Genomic DNA, 25,905 nt, shown 5'->3' with positions numbered 1-25,905 from the left:
TCGTTTTTTTATTAGTCAAGTCAAGGATGGACCAAACAACACCCAGATGCGTTTTGGAACCAGATGATCAACTTGGCTGCGCCAAGTGGGTGCGGAAGGGCGTGACTTTTTACTTTTTCTTAAGGCAAATTTCAAACATTTTTCCCGCCTGTAGTTTTCACGATATCAGATTGGAATTGTATGTATCTTTCTCAAATTTTTTTGAGATCTCTACGTGAAGCCGAGTCCGGGCACGAGGGCCGCAAATGATCCGAAAATGATTCAGAAAAAAAATCAGTTTTCACGATTTTTCCGGTTCAGGAATACGATACATACATGTGTGTGGCACCGTTAGAAAGGGCTTGTTATACGAAAGAAAATAACGTTTAAGCCATGACTCTAGCCTAAATAGTAATGACGCAGTAAATTTTTATAACAAGTATATACGTATGTGTGTGTATAAAAAGAGAGCCTAAATTCAGATTTTCAACAATTTTTCTGTCCTTTGTTTTTAAGATACAAGATTGGAATTTTGCACACGTATTGTGTACATAACAATGTATTTTTAGGAAAAAAATGAGATCCCTACGTCAACCCAGACCTAGGCCAGATGGGCAAAATGTTTTGGTTGGATTTGCAAAAAATATTTCCGAGTTTTTCCCTAATTGTGTGGTTTAGGTGTATGACACAGGCATGTGAGTGATACTGTTGGAAAGGGCTTATTATACTGAAGAAAATGGCGTTTGAACCATGACTCTAGGCTAAATAGGAATGACGCAATACATTTTTTAAAAAAATATTTTATACCTAGGTATATATTGAGGAAGTTCGAGTATTATGGAATATCATTTTTGTTTCGCTTGTAACTCAGTTAATAATTGCACATTGAAACAAAAGGGAAAACAAGTATACGCCTTACAAATTTGGCTTTATTTATGTATATCTCGATAAAGAAGTTTCGTTACAGGAGTGGGTAAAATTTATAATTTGTAAAGAAACCACTTTGGAGGGTAATATGAAATAGACGGGTAATATGGAATACAAATGCTATATAGAAAAGAAAAAAAGTTTTCTGTTGAACATACAATGAATATAGTGACAATATATGAAAATTCTGAATGCCAAGCCATAACTGATTGTGATTACTTGCAAAAGTCGTAAATATAATACTCTGCTTCAGGATCGGCACAGTCATTGTGTGCTCACATTAAACATGATGAACGCTGGACTCAAGCTCACCCCTTGTATCATTAGACAATTTGCTGTAATAAAAAATACACCTAGCATTGTTGTCATCATAAACGTATGTTTAATTGCCCAATACCAATAGATATTTTTGTAATCGGAACAGAGTTGGCGTGGGTCAATGAAAACTTTACCCACGACCCACTGACCCACCACCCACCGTGACCCACTCTGACCCACCACCCACCATGACCCACTGTGACCCACCATGACCCACCACCCACGGTGACCCACTCTGACCCACCACCCACCGTGACCCACCGCCCACGGTGACCCACTCTGACCCATCACCCACCATGAACTACTCTCATCCACTTTGACCTACTCTGACTCACCAAAATCCATCGTCACCAACTCTGAACACGATCCACGGCCTCTTCTGAACTGACTAAAGAGTTTACACTTGTAATAAAACAAGAGTGCGAAATTATCACTAATCGGAGTTTGAATTTCTAGTCAATCGCTCAAGCACAACTCTGTTACAATAACGGTGGATCTGACCTTTACGATATAAAATGGTAAAGTGTTTGTCAGTGAGGAAATTGAAGCAGTTCGAGGTGGGGGGAAATTAGTGTGTGCCTAAAATATACTTGTGCTAAGAGAGTATTCTTGCAAGTGTTAATTTCTGAACGCATTCCCCAAGAAACTTCTATTCGCAGGAAAATATCCCTGTACAATATGGAAAAGGTTATGGTTTCTCACTTCACAGTATTTTTTTCACAAAAAACTTGAAAAATCAGTTTTTCATAGTGCATAAAGGTGGTCTGGTACCCTATGTGAGAGCATTTCCATAAAGCATGCTCATAATTGTAATTTGTGTAATCACTAAAACACCACGTTAAATATAAGTTACAAATATGCATAATTGCAATTATGAATATTTATTCAAAGTAGTTTACCTAAAGCAAAGAAGAGACTTACTAAAAATTAGGTACAAAGTTGAATAACATAAGTAATTAGCCATTAGTAATACAAGTATACATTTTCCGTAACTCGTAATTTTCCACCTTAAAACAAATCTGAAATCGGATTTATTTCCTGTTGGTAACTTTTTCGTGGTAAATCGTCCGCAGCGGAATGATGTCCATCCTTCAGCCAAGAAATAACTAGCTCGTCTATTTCGAGCTTGTCTAGCGGTGGGTCATTAACATTGATGAGCAACAAGTTAGACAATGTTTGAGCACTTAGTCTATTTCTAATATGTCATCTGTAAATTCATAAGGAGAAATCCCCGTTTGCACTCTGTCGTGGAAATTGATAATACTTCTACCCGATTTCTGCAACTTCTCATCGACAATCTACTTGTTAGACTCAAGTCTGATAACGATTTTTCTTGGTCAGGTTTGAAATACTCAGCAAGAAGTATCATCTCTCCATAACCATACAACATCTTTTCCATATCGACCATGTCAGTTGGCAATGTCGACCCATGTAGAACAGAAACTTCATCTACCACACCTTTGATAGGGAATCTTGTGAATAAATTATCAATTAAAGCCTGGTAAACTGATGATTTCTTATTTGTTTATAAATTTAATTTTTGTAGTTACACATGAAGGTTTGATACCATTACCAAGTTTCCTCCCCCGTCTAGAAAGCGAAAGGGAACGAGGTTACTGGAAAGTGTTCAGAGGTGAATGGGAATTTCCCTCCTTCCCCTTCAATTACCACACTGCTGTTTGCCATGTGCCAAATTACGATGAATTTCAATTAAATTATCATAATATAATTATTTCCTTGTTGAATTATCAATACTTTTCAGTGGAAAAAAGGATAAAATTTCAAAGTTCCAAATCAAAGTAAGTAGACCAACATAAAGGAAAAAAAGTGTAAAATTTTCCATACAATTATGCGTACAATCCAAACTTAAAAGTTCAGTGTAATTAAGCTTACAGTACAAATTTTATGCCTATTTTTCTCACAACTTTATGGGTTGATTGCCCTGTGCTGTAAGCGCTCCATATAATAAACATAAGCTTCAGCAATTATTGTAACAGAAAGCATTGGCTATATGAAGCCAAGCACTGTATTTTTTGTTTCTGATTTTTTTTTCTTAAATAACATCGATCGTTTTCGATCATTTTTACTAGAGGTGGGCACGAGTCGAGCTGAAACTCGACTCGACTCGAATTCGAGTCGAGTTTCGAGCCGTGTGAAAGGTTGTTTTCTCGAGTCGAGTTTCGAGCTGAGTTACTGTTTTTGAGATCGAGTTTCGAGTCGAGTCAAGTTTGGTACATGGCTCGCTCGTTTAGCTCGTTTTAGCTCGATTTGAAATCATGGCCTGATTAAACTGTAAAGATAAGCCATGAGAAATGTAAGCCGTACTGTGGAATACTTTTAGTGTTGCTCACGGGAGGGGACACTGCTTGCATCTCATCTCGTCTCGATAACGAGAGCACAATAGATTTTTTTTTTAATAAAAGGACAGCCTCAAATGTCGTGAGCACCAATATATGTATATACTGTAGTTTTTACCATCAAGGATGAGACCTGCACGGTCGTATTTCTGAACCTAAGCAGAAGCCCAACCCGGGTAGTGATGTCAACGGGCTCGGCTCGGTTCAACTGAGCAAACAGCTCGAGCCATCGGCTCGGCTCAATTGAGCCGATGGCCTGAGCCGACTCTTTCGGGATGAGGCACCGAATCGGTTCGGTTCGGCCCTGGTGAGCCATCGGTTCTTGCCGTCTCGGTTAGGTGAGGTGTTGACTCGGTTCATTTCTCGGTTCGGCTCGATAGTAGATGAGCTATGAGCCGAGCCACTCGATCCGTTGACAACCCTAAATACGGGCGGAGCACCGCGGTGATTGAGATAACTGCTAACTCCAGAACAGAAAAAAAAAAAAAAAAACAGGGTTGCCGGGGTATTCTAAGATGGATATAGGCCTATACATGATGTGTCTCATGTAACCCCTCTTTAATCAAATTGATGTGGGCATCAATTTATCTCCTGGTATACACCTTTATGCTATAGCCGTGTTGAAGCAGCACTCACGTTATGAATACTCGTAATTAATTAATTAATACATAAAATTTACCATATTTTCCAATATTTTATCATATCTCGAATAACCCCTCCAACCATAATAATCAACATTAAATGTCCTTGTCTTTATATATGTGACTGTGTATAGCTGTGTTGAAACTGCTCCCATTATGAATGATTAATAAAAGGGATAATTCAAAATTGATCACTTTTCTGAATATCTTATCATAGGCTATGTGGAGAAATTACTAATTTTTCAGTATTAACATATTGGTTTATTAGTCTGTTTTTCAGTTACTATCAATCATTATAAAGAATTCTAATGACAAAAGAAATCATACTTAACTTTAAATTATCTTCATAATACTCTTTAGTAATATTCCTATATTGTCTTTAGCTTTATAATTTTCCTATGGTATTTTTAAATTCCTCATATTTAGAATTTTTTGCGAGAAGAATAATCGTCATCTAGTTTCTACATATTATTATTATTATTATTATTATTATTATTATTATTATTATTATTATTATTATTATTATTATTATTAACAATATTATAAAAAGCCTATTCCGGATAACAATGTTGTTATTTGTATAATATGGGCAGCTCGTGGAAACATAATTGTATGCCACATTTTCTGACTTTCGAGTAAGTATGAAAAGAAAGTTCATCATTCCTATGCAATTCGATACAATGACACATACCAAACAAGTTTCCCTTGTGGTTTAATACCAATCCGGTCCACCTAATAACTTAATTTTACCAGAAGTGACAATTATCATGATGTTCGCTAAATCCTCTTGTATCATGGTAAAAACGAAATGAATCTTTAAGTTTTATGTCCCACGGTTTTGCCGGTTAGGCTAAAGGAGACGGTGATGATGAGAGATGAGTGAAATGGTGGAATGAAGAAAGTGTGAGGAAACGGGAGAATCCCGAGAAAACCCACGAGCACGGTGTTTGTCCACCACAAAGTCCACACGGAGCGAGCTGTGATCGAACTAGGGATCCCAAGCACCGGAGGTGAACGCTCTACTACTGAGCTACGCCCCCCCCCCACATATCATGGTAAATAAAGTGATGACTTCGCTTCTTCATATTTTGTATGGCCGGAAATTCTCTTTTATCTTATTCATTGGAGGCAAACGTTCTTACAGATTTAGACTGGACTGCAACTGAACACGTGTGGTTTATTGTTCAACAGCCCTGCAACTCTGCAAGTAAACAAGTCACCACCAAACGGAATCTGTAATCAGAAGTCCCTCCCTACAGAGGTTCAGACTTTTCTTTATTGAATAGTTTTAAGTTCTTTCCTTTTTTATAGGAGGCAATAAAAATAGGAGAAGAACAATATTACTTTTCTGCGGCAGTGTGTCATTTATTTGAGCAAAGCTATGGTAGTCAAAATTTGCAGACACACCTCAAATAACAGGAAGAATCGCACAGCTATTTACAAAGGCAATCGGAAAAACAAGTTCATTTCTCTGCTTTCACAAAAATATTTACATGTGTGACACTTTGCGTGCTGAAATTAATAATAATAATAATAATAATAATAATAATAATAATAATAATAATAATAATAATAATAAGAAGAAGAAGAAGAAGAAGAAGAAGAAGTAGTGTCATTGATAATAATTGTATTGTGTATGTATAATACTTGAAGAGAGTACTTGAACTACACACACGATTAGCCTCGATTTGGCTCAACTCGAAACTCGAACCAAATTCGAGTCGAGTTTTGAGTAGAGTTGGAGGAAATTTTTCGAGCCGAGTTCTCGAGTCGAGTTCAAACATGTCTGTTTCGAGTCGAGTCGAGTTTCAAAGAAAACTCGCTCGAACTCGCTCGTGCCCATCCCTAATTTTTACAAACCAACTCACTACCAATTTTTCATATATAGAAAAGTGCTCCTCCCCCACATAAAGGAGAATTTAAAAAATGCTAGGACACATTCTGTTTATTTTCAATAAAGAGTTAATACACTGAATTTCAGCTCCGTAAGTTTAACGGGTTGCGAGATACTCTTTTTTTCCCGCAAAAATTTGAATCCTCACTACCTCCTTAGGATATTATGCATTATAATAAAAGCAATATAACATCCCAATTTGGATTAAGGCCGAACTATATACCAAAAGTAATTTCTTTTGACTTGGCAATTTGACCGTGATGATCAGGCACACATAGTTACATGCATTTTTTTTTATATATTACAGTGATTCAAAAATGTATTTTTTCCAGTAGTTAGCTCTAAAAGTTCACAGGTCTCGAAAGCCAAGTTGTAGTGTAAGTCCTATTGCTATTATTACAATTAAAAATATCAATATCCAAAAGTGCCTGAAGTTCTTTTTTCACTTGGTTAGATATATTCCCCTCAGGTAGGTAGACAGAAACAAGGGGAGAAGGAAGGGAAATGAAGGTCTTGAAAGTAAAACAGAGACAAATTTACCAGTCTTCAGAAGATACTGTCTACAATGCAGTGAGCAGAGAGGGTCGGTAGACCATACTGAGTCGGTGGGTCGCAGTGGGTCACGGTGGGTGGTGGGTCACAGTGGGTCATGGTGGGTGGTGGGTCGCAGTGGGTCACGGTGGGTGGTGGGTCACAGTGGGTCACATGCTGTTGACCCACAACCCACTGACCCACTCAGAAAATTTGACCCACCGACCCACTGACCCACTCCAACTCTGAATCGGAATACCATGCTTTTCTTGCGGGTATTCCATATTGCCCTTCACGCCAGCTTGGAAACGAAAGAGCTGTTAAACGCATTCGAAGGCGTATAGGATAATGGCGCTTATCAAACTACCACTCTGTATATCCAACGTCATAGTAAATAAAGAATTATTGTTCTATTATATTTCAATAGGAAAATACAGGCTGTAAACCACTTACTGTAAAAGTATTCCTGAATACCGTAAGAAATCAGATTTTCACGTCTACCAACACAACGAATGTCACAATCACAAGGAGACTGACTGTAGAGCATCATAGGGACCTGAGGTAGTAGTTTGTTTCTTCTCCGCTTGGAAGCAACACATCACAGGCGAACTAATGAGGTATTCCATATTATCCGACTATTCCATAATACCCGAACTTCCTCTATTTATATGCATATATGAAAAGATGGGTCACCTTCAGACTTTCAAAAATTTCTCCCGACCTCAGTTTTCAAGATACAAGAACGAAATTTTGCGCACGTATTATGTATATAACAATATTTTTTTTAAAGATTCAGATCCCTACGTGAACCCAGGCCCGGGCCAGAGGGGTACAAAAATTTCGATTTTTTTTTCGAAAAATCTCATGTTTCTTTTTTCAATTTTCTTATTTCTGGTGTATAATATGGACAAGAGAGTGGTACCGTTTGAAAGTATGATCTATCCTGAGAAAAACCAGGTATGAACCACGATCCTACGATAAATAGTAAGGAAGCAGTAGCTGTTTGAGTGAAAGTCTAAAATTTACCTCAAAAAGTGGAAATCCTAAAAAGGTTAAACGCCGATTTGAAAACGATGGTTTTTATCGAATAAGAAGGCTGTTCCTAATATTGAATTAAAGGCACGACAAAAATTCTTGCTCCTCTTTGGTAATTCTTCCTCAACTGGATTATATTGGGGTCCTCGCCCCCCAATATATATATATATATATATATATATATATATATATATATATATATCATTTCATGTCTGTCGTTTTCAGCGCTAACAAGAGAAGAGAATTAAAAGAAAAAGGAAGCAGCGTTATTGGAGAGCTCAACACATGATAAACTGCAAATTTCAGCCTAGAAAACAAAATACATGCTATTCCACGGAAGCTTGAATAGAAACTCGACAACAAAAATTGGAAAAAAACACTATAAAAGGAACGAGAGAGCATAATATCTAAAAATAAGAATTACAACAAACACATTACAACAGCATGCGAAAAATGAAATAAAGTGATGCACAACATAATAAGCATTGGCCATAAGAAATTTCATCTTCCCATACAAAAAAAAAAAAAAAAAAAGCTGGTATCACCAAACAATATTAGAGTCAGCAATAGGGTATGGACGCATAATTTGGGGACATAGACAAAATATCAAAATGAATCAAGGTGTGCATAGAGTCCAAAGAGGAATACTGATCAAGTTCATAGGAGAATACAATACACTTTTAAACTCACTACTGACTTTTCTGAGAAATCCACCCCTAACATTGAATGTAAACAAAAGAATGGCAAGTTACTAGTTAAAACAAAATAAATAGGAGAAAATAATTCTCACCATAGGATTGAATACACATTCAGAAAACGAAATAGAAGAGCAAATAAGAAGGAAAAGGCACAAATGATGGGACAGATACACAACAGAAAGATTTTTTTTTTTTTAATATTCCCAGACGTCAAACAAAAACTTATATTAAATCACATAGCCTTCTCAAGGGCTCATGCATTCCAAAGTAAGCAGGGTCCATACAAAGCAAACTTACAAAGACTTGGTTTAATAACCAATTCAAACTGTGAATCTGGAGAAGAATGCGCAACCCCGGAACATGTAGTTCCCAAATGTAGAATCATATCACAAATGGAATAAAAACGACAAACATAAAGAACAAAACAACAATGCAAATGACAGGAAACAAGGTAGTATTTGAGATGACAACTTACACGAACTAGCACAAAAAGTAAGCAAGCACTATACAATGGCATATTTAAATCGCATCTAAGAGATCGAAAACAATCACGCAAAGCGTAAATGAAGAGATGACTGAATGAGTTAAGGGAGAAAGTGTGGTCACTTTTCCATGTACAGTATTTAAGCACACAAATTTTGTCTCTTTTTCTCACGAGAGTCACAACGTTGGTAATTGGACACGATCCCCTTGTTCTCTGAACGCCTTACATCACCGTCTCAATTACAAGTAGAAACTAAGATACTTACAAGGTACATTCGCTAAGTGTCCCCTCGGGATTCGTGTAAAATTGATTCAAATTCAAAGTTCTCCGCGGCCCAATGTGTATTGTACTAATTTTAGCGGCCCATACCGGTAATTTGCATATTTATGAGTCTTTATGTATCCGGAATTCAATCATACACTACTATAACGCTTGGCATAAAATTATTTTTGGTTTCTTTTAGATGTAACTGGACATGAATGTGGGCATATGTAAAACAAATTGGATCAAGTACTGCTTCTCTGACATCTGTTACTTACCCCGGCCGCCATCCTCGATCCGCCATATTGAATTGAACTTTCGGTTTTTCAAAAGAAAATAGGTGCAAGTGATACATCTAAACTAAGACCAATTTTGTGTCCGCGCGGTATAGTAGTATATGATTGAATTCCTGATATATGAAAACCCATAAATATGCAAATTACCGGTATGGGCTGCTAAAATTAGTACAATACACTTTGGGCCGCGGAGAACGTTGTGTTTGAATCTATTTTACACGAATCCCGACGGGACACTTCGCGAATGTACCTTGTTAATACAAGATCATTTCAATCTAATACATTAATAAATAAAGTCATAAAAATCTCACCTGAGGATTAAGATTAGCTAAAGCTGCGTAAGCAATACTCTGTGGCATCAGAGTCAACCCTATGGTAATACCAGCAATAACATCAGATAAAGCATCCGTTCTCGTGTATTTTGGTAACCAGCTGAGAATTGGTACATGGCGTCGTAATAACCTTTTAGGTACACTGATGAGGTTCCTTCGTATGGAACGACGTCGAGACTTTTGTGCGGGGTTTTCATCTTTTGAAGACACTGAAAGAAAGAAATATTAAAGAAACTTAGTGTACATGTGTCGGAAGGGTTTGCCAGAACATTAAGATATAGAGGGGGCGGGGGCGAGATAATTTTTGAGGTCTTAATTTCGGTTCCCCCTTACATTCTTGACTTCTTATTTTGTGAACATATATTTATTTAAAGCAGCGGCTTCCAGTCTTGTTTACCTGGTTACCCTTGAATGAACCCGGCATACCTATGATGATGATGATGAACATTCAGTGCGTTATATAATTACAATAAGTGATTTTATATTTTAAAACGGTAAATGAAGGAAAGATTTATTTATATTAATTTTGGGTATTTCAATTTAATAAAATGTAATTAAGCCTAATGGCATATTATGTTCTTTCTTATCATAAATAATCTCTGACAACATATATTAAATCAAATAATTCTTTCTTATTTTTCCGGAACGGAGCTCCTCAAAGACATGTCAGAGTTTCTTATTTATCTCTAACAGAACAAGACAAAAAATGATCCGTTACATCGTAACCCACATAGCACATGACGTCTCTAGGACGTTCCTTTTTGATTCCAATTATCCCATATAGTTTCCGAGATTATCGGGACAGTGACTAGACATCCCGTGGACGTCCTGCATGGGGCATCATAAAAGATTCTCGGAGATCCGGTTTTCAGAACCGGTTCCGGACCTGGATCCGAAAACCCGGTTCCAGAACCGGATCTTAGGAACCGGTTCAAGATATGGATCCGAAAACCCGGTTCCAGAACCGGATCTTAGGAACCGGTTCCAGACCTGGATCCGAAAGCCCCCAAAGACCCGTAAAGGAGGCACAGAGTTCATCTTCAAAACACTGCAAAGAGGACCATGCGCTTGTGCCCTCCCCGCTCAGACCCACTTGTGCCTCCAGAAAAAAAAATTCGTCCACCAGTGGGTGTTTAGCCAAATGAGTTGGCCAGTTTGCCTGTTTAGCCAATGAGTTTGCCAGTTACTCAGTTTATTTAGCCAAATGAGACAAGCGGCCGCCGCCTGGGCGCCTGCCTATCGCTTCCACCATTTCATCTAGCACACTGTTCACAGTCTGCCAGCAGCTCGGGTTTAGCGTAAGGATGGTCACAAAGTTTCGGTTCCGCGAGGAACCGGTTCTTGGAGATCCGGTTTTCAGAACCGGTTCCAGACCTGGATCCGAAAATCCGGTTCCAGAACTGCATCTTGGGAACCGGTTCCAGAATTGGATCCGAAGAACCGGTTCCAGACCTGGATCCGAAGAACTGGTTCCAGACCTGGATCCGAAAAACCGGTTTCACCAGAAACCGGTTCTGGCCATCCGTGGCCTTTACCCGGTGTAATGATGATACCACGTTAACGAAGGGTGTTAGTTATCACTATTGGTTGAACTTCAAACCATCGTGGACAGATCACTGTAAAGACGTTCGACGCTGCGAAGGTAATGGTGAAGTGTGGAATTGAGCATCTGAATAAGTAAGGTACATCTTTATCCATGGGAACTTAAATCGGATGCAATACCCAAACATGCTTCTAGAACACATATTGCAGTCAATACTGAAATCCTAAAACAATTCCATAGACTGACTTTTCCCCACCCGAACAGTGCGGTTCTGCACTTCGACCTGCGTGTTACACAACAGTTCGATGAGTAGTTTACGGCTCATTAGATTGATAGGAGAGAACCCATTGATTGGTCACCTCGTTCCCTGAATCTTGAGCCCCTGGATTTTCACGCCTGCAGCCCTTTGAAATCCATTTAAAAAATCACTAATATCCAAAATTGAGGAAAAGATCACGCACGAAGGTGGCCCCATCAGTGTTGTTATGTATCCTTATAGATTGGTATAAATGTCTTCCAATATTATATTGCCAAACAACACGCTTAGTTCCATGTGTTACATGTGAATTCCAACAGCCGATAACTCCTCAACAAATGCCGGTAGCTGAAAAATAGCTGTATTTTCGTACTTCTGAGTAAAAATTGTCTCAAACGATATACTACATGTTCCCTTATCTTTAAGATTTAGTAGCTAAACGCATGGCTGTCATTGCATGTCACACACACATGTACAAACACACATACGTGCACGTACACGTACACATACAAACACAAGGGAACACAATTGTCACTTCTAAACTAGTTGAAAAAATTCGGTGATTTTTTTAACATTTTAATATCGATTGGGGAACATTGTTTGACAAACCGTGCGTTACCATCAGATGAATAATGTTGCCTATCCAACGTAAAGTCATATATATATATATATATATATATTCAAATAGCATTACGTTTGATTATTGAATAAGAAAAATTTACATGTTAAACGAAAGATCTTAGTACTACATTTATTATTCAGTGCTACAAACTAAGGATACTACAGCATCACAAACATTCATAATCATCGGAATTTTGGAGACCTGTACAACAACGCACATCGGAAGTACCATAATGCCAAATATTATGACTATAATGAATTCTTAACAAATTAGGACCAAAACAACAAGGAATTGAAAATCTTATTTCTCAACGAGTATCTCAAACAATGTTCCCCTGTTGATATTAACACACCGCCAAATTTCACTGATTGTTATTAATTAGTTTAAAAATTACAAAGGTGTTCTGAGACAAATGATCCACCCTGTATATAAATGACAACAATTGTATCCATACGTTATCAACAATCTGTTGTTGATTACATGGGAAGGGAAAAGGGGGTACATAGTAACTCAGTGGCAGTGTGCATCTATATAGTAAATAGTCCCACTTAAGATCCATGAGCAAATGAGTTTGTGATAAAGAACAGTTTTTTTTTTGCGGGGATATTCCTATTTTCTCGCAAATCCTCATTGTACCAATTCCTTCAAAATCATTAAGTATTATTAATGAATGTCTCCTTTAGCACATAGGTCATGATTATGGGATATGAACCTGCAGATTTCATAATTTTATTTAATTTCATATTATCTACTACATTCAGTTCCTGCTGTAGTTATGCAACCACGCACAACGCACCACAAATCCTTCGCCATCTTGATTCTGTTCAAAATATCGATGGTCTGTCAAAGAGATTTTGTTATTTGCTGAGACGTCCTTCCATCTGTCATGAATCGGACCCACCTTTCCTAACGACATATCCGGGACCCTTCACTTCCTGGTGGGGACTGCCTTGCGCCGCCAGTAAGCGATTCAGAACCATGCATTTTTGGACAGAGCAGCTTACAAGTTTAAGAAAATAACATTCCGCCTCAGATCAATGACTAATAGTTTTGGAAATATTCGCCCCTCAAGTTCATTCTCGCACGGTTTTGGACAGCCCTAGCTCTGAAACTATGCACTTCTCTCAAGTTCATATGAACTTTTTTTTACTTATTTTGATGTAAGGAATCACCTGTTTCAGTTTGTCGGTCTAGTACATTAACATTCTATATATCAGCCTTTTTAGCGGTATCATATCTTGGTTAAAATGATAGAATTGTGATGCAAACGAAAAATTGTATTGCAAAATGCTACATATCTACCTAGGTATGATCATAATTTATTACCGAAGTGAGCTTTTTTTTTTTTTTTTTTTACAAGAAAACAGCATAGTATAGATTTTCCTTCATTAGGAAAGGATTTTCTTTTGATCTCGTATAATTTTGATACATTTTCCCTCCAAAACCAGACGTTTTTGTTTAAGTAGCTCATTTGGCTCTCAATGATACATACCAATCCAATACGGAGTAGGTACCACATTACTGGAGACTGGTCGTAAAACTGATGACAAAGAGATCATGAGCGCTTCGATATTTTATAGCGACTGAATGGGCTCTCGAAATTCAAGAGCTCATCTTACGTTTCGAAAATTAGCCAACTAGGGAAAACACGGGATTTCAGCAGTACTTCCTTTTTTGTCCTGTTATCTCAAGCTCTGGGGTAAGGTAGTTTAGAAATGACACAACAGCACAGTTATTTCATTGTGTTGGCTCAGAAATATTGTTTTGTTACGCTTTGTTGTTTTTCACTGAAATGGCGAAAGAAGAGTTACATTTACAACACTTAAAAAATAGCGAAAAACAAATACAATACAATATGATAACAAATTTGGGTTACAATATGACTTCGGAAAAAACACTTGTGTGAAAATTATCATGTTTTTGTCATAAAAGTGTAGGTTGACTTCGTGGACAGCTGCGTAATACCGATTGCCCGTTTCTTGACGACATTACGAATTAAGTGCTTAATAAAAAAGCTCCATGCAAATACATTCAAAAGCATGTACTTACCGTCTTAGGCAATCTGCAGAATGACAAAGTTAGTATTTAAAGGTAGAAAAAGTTATTACTTTCCCACATGCACAGAAAAGTTGTTTGTTTTCATTATGTCATGTCTATGTAAAACGAAACTAAATAACCAATTTCCAATTTCTTAAAGAAAATATAATTTCTTTTATATTTAAATACTAGCAGAGTGCCGTTCTTCGCACGGAGAGAATACTTTCATTTCGGACACAAAGGACACCAAAACTGTAACCAATCTACATAGGGACCCCAAAAGCTATGAATTCGACACTAATATCGGTCATTTTTAATACGTTTTACATGTCATCATCCCCCCTTAAGAGTGTTATTTGGATTTAAACGGCATTGGAAGTGTCACTGTTCATCTCAATGATCCCGAAAACTATAGATTCAACACGAATATCGGTCATTTTCCATCATATCTCCCCCTCTCCTCTTCCGCAAGTTGTACCGTCAAAGTGAAATGATGAAAACCATTTCAGGCCCGAACCTCATCTATGTTGAAAATTTGATCTATTTTTTAATCACGCTCCACCCTAGTCATACGAACTAAATACGCTGTTCTGATTGGTTGAAGTTATCAGTTTCTTGCCGTGTAGCATACATATAGCAGAAATCAGAAATGCTGCTGTCGTTTCTCGTAGCCGAGTGTGCTACTGCAACAAGCTAATAATCGTAATAGCTTTTGGCTTGGGTTCAAACCTGGCCAAAGGAAAGTTTCTTTTATTTTTTTATTTTCATAACACTTCTTTTTATTAAAATAAGATTAAAATAATGCTCAAAAAGTGATTTACTTATGTTGTGCGTGCAATTTTGCTATACGAATCCATAGTATTTTATAAGTAGTAGTAGTAATAAGAGGAAGAGGAGAAAGAGGAGGAGCCGGGTTAGAAGCCCTGCAGGGCTCGTTTTGTTCTACCTTGACCCCATGCAACCAATCAGAAAGGTATATTATTCGCTATGGCTAGCGAATTTGCTATGGCTATTCGAGCGTGAAAAAATATGAGTCACCAACATAGTAGCTTTCATTTTTATGTATATAGTAATAGAAAATAGATATAGAGAAAAAAAGACGTTCTGAGTTAGTGCCTGACTGATCAATGTCCAAGCTAAATCACTTCAGCTAGAAACTTCAAATTTGAACAGTACATAGGATTCGTGATGTAAGCTACTACTAAGGAAGTTTTCTTTTGTTTAATTTGACGAGGAAGGTGAAAAAATAAGGATGTCAATTGTAATATTAAAATGACCAAATTTTCGAATCTCTGAAGATTAGAGGTATAATATTTGATATTGCAAATTCTCGTTTAGAATTATTAGAAACAAGAGTTTTTGATATTTGATCTAGAAGGGAAGAAAAGAGGGAAGCAGAAAAATCAGTAGGAATTATAATTATTATATTAAAAACCCAGTACTCGAAATCTCTTAAGGTTAAGAGGCATGAAATTTGTTATTTAAACTTTTTATCGAAAGTAATTCTACATGCGTTCCTAAAAATATTAATAAATAGATCAAGATTTTTAGAATATTTAATGTATAGTACATATTATACATTATACACTATTAATGTAAAAGAGTGATTGAAATTAACAATAAAGCATAATAAAGCATATTTTGAGAAAAAGAAAGCATAATTAAACAAAAAATAAAGCATAATGTGGGTTCCTCTATTGATTACTTTTCAATCAAGCATTCCATTGTTTTCGTGCAATGGTTAGTTATACAACCCGCTATCAGAGGTGTGGTTTTGATTAAATAACCACGTTATCACTGCCTAAAAGTTATACTTTATATCATGTGTATTTTATGGGTTGCCTAAATTGAAAACTTACAGACAAGAAAAACCCGATACAAAACAATCTTACTTTTTTCGTCTAACTTTTACATCTCGTTTCTCGTTCATGGGAACAAATTATTAGGAGCTTCAGATGTGTTATTAGAACCCAATGTGAGTTCAGTTTGCAAAATTAAAGCTACGAACGGATATGATATATGATATTGGTTATTGGTTCTCGATACGATATTGGTTTGAACCGGCAATAAAAACATCCTGTGGCATCGTATCAATCGTATACAAAAGTATTTTGGATGTGGATTGTTCCTTGCGTCTGAGTTACGTTATTATTACTCTGCAAAAAAGCTCCAAAATTGGCTTACTTTGGAACTCTGATCTTTATTAATATATGTAAGTTGAAACATGTAATAAAATGACGTAGTGCCATTTACAAAATGCAATTTTATGTTGAGTTGGTAACTGTTAATCTGGTTGTGTTGCAGAGTACGTCAATTTTCCTCTGTCAATATTTACATTGTACAAAATATCAGCGTTTCTTTAACCCAGCGTTTCCCAACCGGTGTGCCGCGGCACACTGGTGTTCCGTGAATGGACCGCTGGTGTGCCGCGAGGGATCGAAACAAAATTATTAATTTTATAGCAATCAAATTGCAAAACGTAGGGAAAAATGTATATTTGTAATTCACATTACTATGAACCTCTACTATGAATCTACAATTTTAAGTTTCATACCGGGTTACTGTTCTGTACATTTCTAATGTTGAAAAAATATTTATCATTGTTATGACCATTATTGCTTCTTTATTGTTGCAGACTATTTCGTAACTAAAATTTTAAAATATCATTCAATCCTTCGACAAATTACCTACATTTGTGTTTTAAAAGTAAAAGAGTTTGTTTGTTTGTTATTTAGTGATCTTCCTTCTTAGTAAAAGGTTGGATACAGTTTTTAAACAGAAAGCGTATTTTTAGAAACCTGAGTCCAATATTTCATTGCATTTGTTTTCTATTTTTAAATTAGAGTGAAAAATAAGCAAGGGGGAAAACAGTGGAAGAGCTTTCTTCTCTGGGAGGAGATCAATAATCACAGAAAAATACCACTGTGTTTTATATTTACAAATAATATTTATAAGTGTGCCGCGAGAATCCAGGTAACAACCGTAGTGTGCCGCAAGTTGAAAAAGGTTGGGAAACGCTGCTTTAACCTATTAGTTGTAAAGTTGCAAGAGAGTATCAAAATAAATGGTCCAACCTGTACATCGCCTCTTGATCCCTATTAAATTAGGTGCAATGAACATGTAGTAATATAAAATAATCCACATATTCTTTACTACTAATTTTATTACAATCCACATATTCTTTACTACTAATTTTATTACAATCCACATATTCTTTACTACTAATTTTATTACAATCCACATATTCTTTACTACTAATTTTGTTACTGTACTAATTATTATTTACAGTTAGTCTTCTCTTCAAAGTTTATGATATGGTTATTATTTTCTTCCTGTTTATGCACAGAAACATTCTTAAAAGTATTTATAGTTAAAACTGTCGGTAGAAAAGAAAAAGCATAGTCCTCTTGAACAATATTATTCTAATTGAGATGTTAGTTAATGCTTTGGCCCTGCGCATCGGAGTCGCCACCCACTGTTTCTATAAAGTGGGAAATATAAATCAATCAGAAGAAACACGATTCTTCATGTGTTGTGAGGTAACATATGAAGGAAATGTATAATTTACAGTTTACGGTAAGTATCAATTTTTATCATAACTTTATTTATTAACAAATCCATTATTTATTTAGGATTGAGTATAGCCCGCTTCCCCCAGTGATTTTTAACGAATCATAGTGATTCTAACGATTCATATTAGTTCATAATGAATCGGAATTGCATGTTATAAAGATTTAAGATGTAAATCTTGTGGAAGGAAGCTTTAGTATAAGTAGTAGTAGTAGTAGTAGTAGTAGCGGTAGTAGTAGTAGTAGTACTACTACTAGTAGTAATAGTAGCAGTAGTGGTAGTGGTAGTAGCAATAGTAGTAGTAGTAGTAGTAGTAGGAACGGGTTAGAAGCAGGGCCGTGCTGGGATACTAAGGAGGGCGGTGGACAAGTCTACTAAAAGGGCGCCCATACAAACGGGAATATATATCAACAACTTAATACAGCATGCCTATGGACGCAGGAGGTTCATTGCCGCGTTTACAAAAGCTCTTCATTGATTTCTGTCCTTAGCGAACTGAACCCAGTTTCTACTTTATATTTCAATCTCTGCGAGAACCATTTTAATATTGTCCTCCCATCTGCGCCTCGGTCTCCCTAACGGCCATTTTCCTATTTGGATTTCCAATTACAACTTCGAAAAGCGTTTCTAATTTCTTCCATTCGGGCTACATAACCTGACCATTTGAGCCTCCTAGACTTGATGGCCCTAGCAATGTTTGGTAAACGGTATAAAATTATGCAGTTCCTCCTTATGAAGTTTCCCCCTTTCCCCATTCCCGTTCCTTTTGGAGTTCGAATATTGGTTTACGAATCTTGTTTTCAAATACTTTCAGTCTGCGATTTTCCCTCAGTGTCAGTGACCATTTTTCGCAACCATACAGCACAACAGGCATGATTATCGTTTTATATTTTGATCTACAAATTCCTCAACAGAAATAGCGACAACAAAAGATTTTTAACTGAATAATAGCACGAAATCCCTGCTTTCAGTTGACATCAATTTTTTTTAGTAATTATGGTTTTGGTCTGTCAATAATGATCCTAGATATTTGAAAGTATCCACTTTGTAGAAAGAAAATATTATTTGGTATTTTAACGCATCCATAAAATGCACTATTACGATCCCGACAAACTTCCATTTTCTTTAGTTTTCTCTGCATTTACTTTTAAGCCTATATCCCTGCAAGCGTTAATTAAGATTTCTGCATTCCTTTCTATTATTCTATCATTCCCTTTTAAATTTACATCATCAGCATACGCCATAATCTGGCAAATACAATTCAGCTCTAGGACCTGATTACTGTCTTTGATTTTCCTTATAGTGTTCTCCAGAACAAAGTTAAATAATAATGACCACAACGCATCTCATTGTTTCAGGTCATTCTCAACGTGAAAGCTCGTGAACAAGAATTTCTCTACTCGAACCTTACTTTGGGATTCATTTAAACATATCTTAATTAATCTACCTTCTTCGGTATTGCAAATTATATAAGCATATTGTACAATGTTTCCCTTCTACCAGAGTCTAAAGTCAATAATTGATGTGCCAGGATGTTGTATTCTCTCATTTCTTTTCAAGTATTAGTCGAATGGGAAATATCTGGTCGATAGTTGGTCGATTTTTACCTAAATCCGTTCTGATAATCTCCAATAATTTCATCGGCGTATGGAGTCAATCTTTACCATGTTTAAGAGGATTTATTGGATGTTGACAGAAGAGAAATGCTTCGATAATTATTAAATCTGTTTTGTTGCTTTTCTTCTGAACTGGAACAATGATTGATTCTCTTCACTCTTGTGGTAATTTCTCCTTGTTCCAGGTAAGGAGAACGAGTTTGTGTATCTTGCTAAACATTTTTTCCCCTCTAGCTAAAATTAAGTCAACCAGAATTTCGTCTACACACGAAGATATGTGTTTAATTTTTTTAAAAAATAGTGATTTCTGTTTCTATCTGGTTAGGTTCTGGAATATACGGTTATGCTGCATGCATTTCACTTTCTCCACGCGCATTAATTTTTGGCTATGTGTTAAGCAAATCGTCAAGGAAATCTGTCCATCTATTTAAGATGCTATCTGTATCAGTGAGAACTGTTCCTTTAGGTTTCTTTAATATATAAGCACGAAGTTGATAGATTTCTTAAGTTCGTTGATGATTTATACATCCGAATGTTTTTATTGATGCATCCGAATGTTTTTGTTTTTACTATTATCTTCAAGTTAATTAATTTTAACTTTCAAAAGTCGCGTTTCTTTGTTCTAAAAGTTTTAGAAATTTTCTGCGAGATGGTAATGAAATTTTACTAGTTATTTCGTTTGGATTTTGTAGCCAACGCTGTTTCTTCTGTTTTCTCTTCTCTGCTACTTTAGTACATTCCTGGTTGAACCATGGTTTGTTCCTACGTATTTCTGCGTGCCCGAATATTTATTTTGCTGAAATTTTAATGTTATCTCTAATATCAACCAAGTATCTTGAACACTAGTGCACTCCGAACTTTCTAAAACCGAGAATCTATTCGACACTTCAATCTGGCTCCCCTCTCATCTGACTCTCCTCTACTTAAAAAAAAAATTATCATAATAAACCACTCCGTTTTCAGATATTAAATATTTTCTTTATTCAACGATAGTCTCTCTCTTACTATCACAATCAACTTTGCTGAACGACCGAACGTCAGTTGTGCGAGACTGTTCTTTTCTGTCTACTAAAACATGATCAGTTTGAATGTGTGTTTTTCCATCTGATGAAGTCCAAGTATATTTATGAATTTCGCGATGTTGGAATTTTGTAATCTTCACGATAAGGTTTCTGGATATTGCACAGTTCACGAGTGTAACGCGTTGTCACAACCTTCCTTATGAAAACATTTATTCCCTATAATCGGTTTGAAAATACCCTCTCGTCCTACCTTCGTATGAAACCGCCCAACAGAATTTTAATATCATATTGCAGAAGATGATCAAATACCTGTTCTGTTCTTTCGTAAAACTGTACTTTTTTTTTTCGCTATCCTTATTTTCTGTTGGGGCATGTGCATTTAAGACAATAATATTACACCACCGACCCGTTCCCCGTAAAAGAACGTAAAATTTTCCGACTTGACTGCTCCATTTCTTCTCATCTAACTTCCTGATATCCCACTAGGTCCAACCTCTATTTCTAAACTCATTTTTTACAAATTTTAACGAGCCTGTCCTATAGAGACTTCTTATATTCCATGTTCAAAATCTCATGTCGATTTTACTTTGCAGAGTTCGTGCAAAGTTATCAGTTCTGATCCGAAGATTCTGCGAACTTATCTGATTTTTTTTTTTTTTTTTTTTTTTTTTTTTACAGGATGAGGTTGTTAGCCTCACACCAAATTCTCAAGCTGAATTATCACCCCTTGTCTGTCCGCCGCGACTGCTTACTCAGTATATTCGCAGCTAACCTCTATATCCCAGACGCCTCCTCCTTGATCCACAACCTGAGGACGCGCCGTGCCGTGGTGACAGGAAGACAACATTTTACGGAAATTAATACAGCTATGTTTCAGAAATACAACAGGTACTCATTATCCGAACACTGCTTTAAAACACACAATAACAATCAATATACTCGGATATATGGATGCATATTAAGACTGTGAAAGCTTCGATGCCGCAAAAATCGTAAATTAGAGACTAGTGTTAGTGTAGTATTACATAAATGCATCATACGTTTGACTATCCGAACAATTCTTGATGTATCACAATGTTTCGTTTTATAGATATATAACTTTATAATATTTTTGTAAGTGATTATACTCATTACCTGTTCTCTGGCAATAGCAGCTGTATGGATGCATAATACAAAACTGAAATGCAGAGGAATATTTTTTTTTTTAAGTGATATTTTGCAGGGCATCTTATGTAAAGGGAGCCTTGTATTCTTCACTACAGTCTGTACTACCAGTCAGTATTTGCATTTATTATACAAAGCTGGTGTACAGGATAACCAAAACCACTTATCTATAATGTGATGTTTCGTAGGGCGCCTTATGTAGAGGGCGCACTGTACCTTTTACAAGTTCTTCGCCAATAGTAACTGTGTGTATTTATTGTACAGAACTGTGCTATACAGAAGAGTAAATAAAATCGTTCATCTTTGATGTGGTCTCGGAAGGGCGCCTAACGTAAAGGGCGCATTGCACCTTTCACGGGTTCGTTAGCAATAAAACTGTAAGAATTTATTACTAAAAACTTGTACCTTTATTTATACTGTGATATTTCAGAGGGCGCACCGGGACACGTCCCGGTGTCCCTGTGGGCCAGCACGGGCCTGGTTAGAAGCCCGCAGGGGTTGGTTGAATTCTGATCTCGATATAGGTAGTAGTAGTAGTAGTAGTAGTAGTAGTAGTAGCAGTAGTAGTAGTAGTAATAGTAGTAGTAGTACAGTAGTAGTAGTAGTAGTAGTAGTAGTAGAAGTGGTAATAGTAGTAGCAGTAGTAGTAGTAGTACTAGTAGTAGTAGTAGTATTAGTAATAGTAGTAGTAGTAGTAGTAGTAGTAGTAGTAGTAGTAGTAGTAGTAGTAGTAGTAGTAGTAGTAGCAGTAGTACAAGTGACTGTTCCTGTTCCGGTGACAAAGAACTGGGAGGAGCGGGCTATACACAAGCCTTTATTTATTTTCTATATTTCTTCTTTCTTTCAGGTTTAGCCTAGATTTCGCACGACGTGTCCTTTGAAGATCTCGTTACATACGTGGTAAGTATACGACTCCCTGTACTTTCATCAATTATAATCATATTTTATATTTATCATTTATATTCACATTACTCTATTTTCACTCTCTCTATATATGTATATACTATTTAATCTATATATATATATATATATATATATATATATATATATATATATATATATATATATATATATATCACCTATTTACATTAACTAATATTTTATTTATTTTATTTTCCAAGTCAGTCGACTCCCACTATATTTCATAAATGAGCATCTCCAGAAACAAAACAACGTATGTGGATAATGAACCTTATATGTATATTAATTAGTTTAGAAGACCATGGTTTTATTTTTTTTTTTTATGAATTTATTAAATGGATTTCTTCAATTTGTTACTGAATTAATAACTTAATTATATAACAAAACTTCCAACTGTAATTTCCCGATTGTAACGTCCACTTTAAGTTTCCGTAACTTTATTGTCGTTATAATGTATATTTATCATGTCTATGATCCAAAATTGTAGAGTTTGATATACACATGAAATTTTGAACAGTTTGATTATATCTGTATATTTTATATTTTAAATTCCATATTTATGGTGGCAGAGAATATTGGGAGAGGAAGAAAGTCTCTCCCGACCTAAGTTTTCAGTTAGTATTTGATAGTGTATTGCCATATTTCTTCCACAAAATAACAATTTAACAACATGTACCGTTAGAAAATTAAATACACATTGTTTATAATACAATGATTAGGAAAATATTAAATTTGAATGTTAGAATTAAAACAAAATTTGTTTTCTAAGAATCATTTATGTAATAATGAAGGTGAGCAGTATTTTATGTTAAGAAGTGATATACTGCGGTTATGATGAATGACTCCATATGAAAGACGACTGTGTAATATATTAATTTTTATCAGCGGAGTCTTTCTCTATAATGTAGGAAAGTATAATTTATGTTTACAAGTTTAGAGTTATTACTGTGGAACCATGAGAAGTGCTTAAACCTACACAAAGATTCTCTACTGAAAATTCTTTCATCAAAGTACACGTATACTATGCTTCTAAATACTGTTTTCTTGTCACTGCTATTTAATTTCGTCCCTTAATTCTTCTGCTATAACACCTCAAATTGTACCAATTACTTTTTGTTTGGACATTTTTAAAATTGCCAGTCGATTTCGAATCGATCCGAGGAGAGATAGTCGACAAACAGCATTCAATTTCGGTTGAAACAATTGAACACATCCATCGATCTGATTCGGCCTAGTTGCTTCGATTTAGTTGCAAATGCAGCGAGTCGATTTAGCCGTGCGACTAAATCGACCAAGTGTAAACGCCCCATTACAAATCTCGCACTTCAAATGTACGCTCAATTCTAACTTTAGTATAGTACAAACTTTTGAATGAAGTGTGTTTAAATTACTCTGTTAAGAACATAATTATCGCTTGTTGTTAGGAAGTACAAGGCCATTTATATTAGAATGAAACAGAACTAGTATGATTGAATCTATATTAGAATGAATGGAACAGAAGTCTGTACCATTTACAAGTACGTTTATTAGCGACACCATGAAGTGTAGCTCTAAAATTTTTTGCTTTTACCAAAGTCGGCGGCGACATTCTCATTGCTTCCTCGACTAGTATATAGATTCCATTCTTAAGCTTTTCTTTCTGAATGAGTATCTTTGATGTGCAATGTCTTTGGTTCGAATCTCAATGTTTAAGATAGAGGATATATATGAGATGTGGAACTAGAGTTTAAGATAGAATCTGAACCACCCTAATGCTTTCAAATATTATATTGCTCTCCAACAGAGAATCGAACGCGAGTCTAAGACGCACGCTATAGCCACTTGACCAGTGGGGAGGCTCGCGATACAATGGATCAGATCCTACTTTAAGTTAATGTCTTGTATAGTCTCTCGGTTGACAAAGCCTAACTTAAGCCTAACGTAATATAAGCCAATGGTTACTAACTCCCCCAAAAGAACGGAAAATATGAGTCAAGTCCCTTTCAGCTGCTCTAATTGCCGAAGTGGTGTAGTCGGACACTCTGAAACGTTAGGCTGACGATCATAAGACGAAACACCCATCGTGGTTCAACTACCCCTGAAAAGCATGGCCGTTTTTCTAACAGTTCTCGACATAAAAATGGAATCAAATATTTCAGTTCAACGCCCCACGATTATATCCTTGAGGCTAAGGGAAATAATGGTTAAGGCAATTGAATGATAATAAGAGAATTGGTGGAATGAAAAAGTGGGAGGGAACGGGAGTATCCCGAGAAAACCCACGAGCAACATGCTGTCGACCACAAACTAACTTAGGCGAGGATCGAATCGGGGACCCCACTCATCAGAAGTAAGCACTCTTACCACTGAGCCACCGTGCTCCCAACTGACCTCGAAGTTCTTGTGTTTGTATCCCTGTCATAATACATTAAATAGAAAACTGGGTGAGATTAATTATGTAGATGGACATTGTCCCAGATCCAGTGGAACTAAACAATAAAAGTGGCTTGACTGCGCTACTTTCATTCGCGATGTCTCAGGTTCGATTCTCGACGGGAGAGCATTTGAATGCATTGCAATGATTCGGATACCACCTTAAACTGTAGTTCCACGCCTTATAGAGCTCATGTGCTGAAAATGGGCGCTAAACCTTAACAAACAATATGAATCCAAAGAGCTCCCTCTTCACTATATGACTAGCGTATATTTCTACGGCGCGGGAAGTCTGTTCTTAACTTACCGAGGGAGTTTGTCTTTTGGATCCCAAAGTAACTTAAGGTCTACGTCTCACATAGCTTCGGTACTGAAAGGGACGCTAAACTCCGACTCAACCAAACAATAAGAGCCAAAAATGAAGTGTTATTTTGTTGGTGAAACATTTAAGAAATCTATATATATAAAAATGAAAGTGACTATGTGACTTAATAACTTTTGAACCACCCGACCGCTGAACGGGACGTTAAACTCAAAATCACCTCACCTCACCTCACCACCTGACTGATCTCCATCAAATATTCAACGTAGATGAGGTTCCGGCTTTTTTTTTAATTTTTTTTTTTAATAATTTCACTTCGATGTGCAACTTTGGGGAGAGGGAGAGGAACTATATAAAAATGATCGAAAATGACCGATATTTTTTTTCTATTAGTGTCAAATCCATAGTTTTCCGGATCGCTAAGCTGAACAGTGACACTTCCGAAGCTGTTTAAATCCAAATTCAATCCCGAAATGTAGAGTAGAGGGAGATAGGCCCTACATATAAAAATGACCGACATTAGTGCCGAATCCATAGTTTTGGGGGTCCCTAAATTGATTGGTAACAGTTTTGTTGCCCTTTATATCCAAAATGAAACGTATTCTCCCCGTGCGAAGAACGGACATTCTGCTAGTATTAAATAGTTTTATTATCTATCGGGTTATAG

General features: G+C 36.3%; 1 protein-coding gene across 1 annotated transcript in view; it reads right to left on the bottom strand.

Moving 5' to 3' along the window:
* LOC145665502 (sodium-independent sulfate anion transporter-like) overlaps positions 1 to 25,905 on the bottom strand; it is a 113,516-nt gene that overhangs the window by 87,222 nt on the left and 389 nt on the right. Inside the window, exon 2 of the mRNA XM_081732809.1 lies at positions 9,733 to 9,962. Within this exon, the coding sequence (XP_081588935.1) occupies positions 9,733 to 9,962 (230 nt within the window). The remainder of the gene's footprint in view (positions 1 to 9,732; positions 9,963 to 25,905) is intronic.

The sequence above is a fragment of the Thermobia domestica genome, chromosome 11 (assembly GCF_964235325.1).
Source record: "Thermobia domestica chromosome 11, izTheDome1.hap1.1, whole genome shotgun sequence".
Classification (NCBI taxonomy): Eukaryota; Metazoa; Arthropoda; class Insecta; order Zygentoma; family Lepismatidae; genus Thermobia; species Thermobia domestica.
The sequence above is the reverse complement of the archived record's forward strand: the minus strand, read 5'-3'. Positions and strand labels throughout refer to the sequence as shown.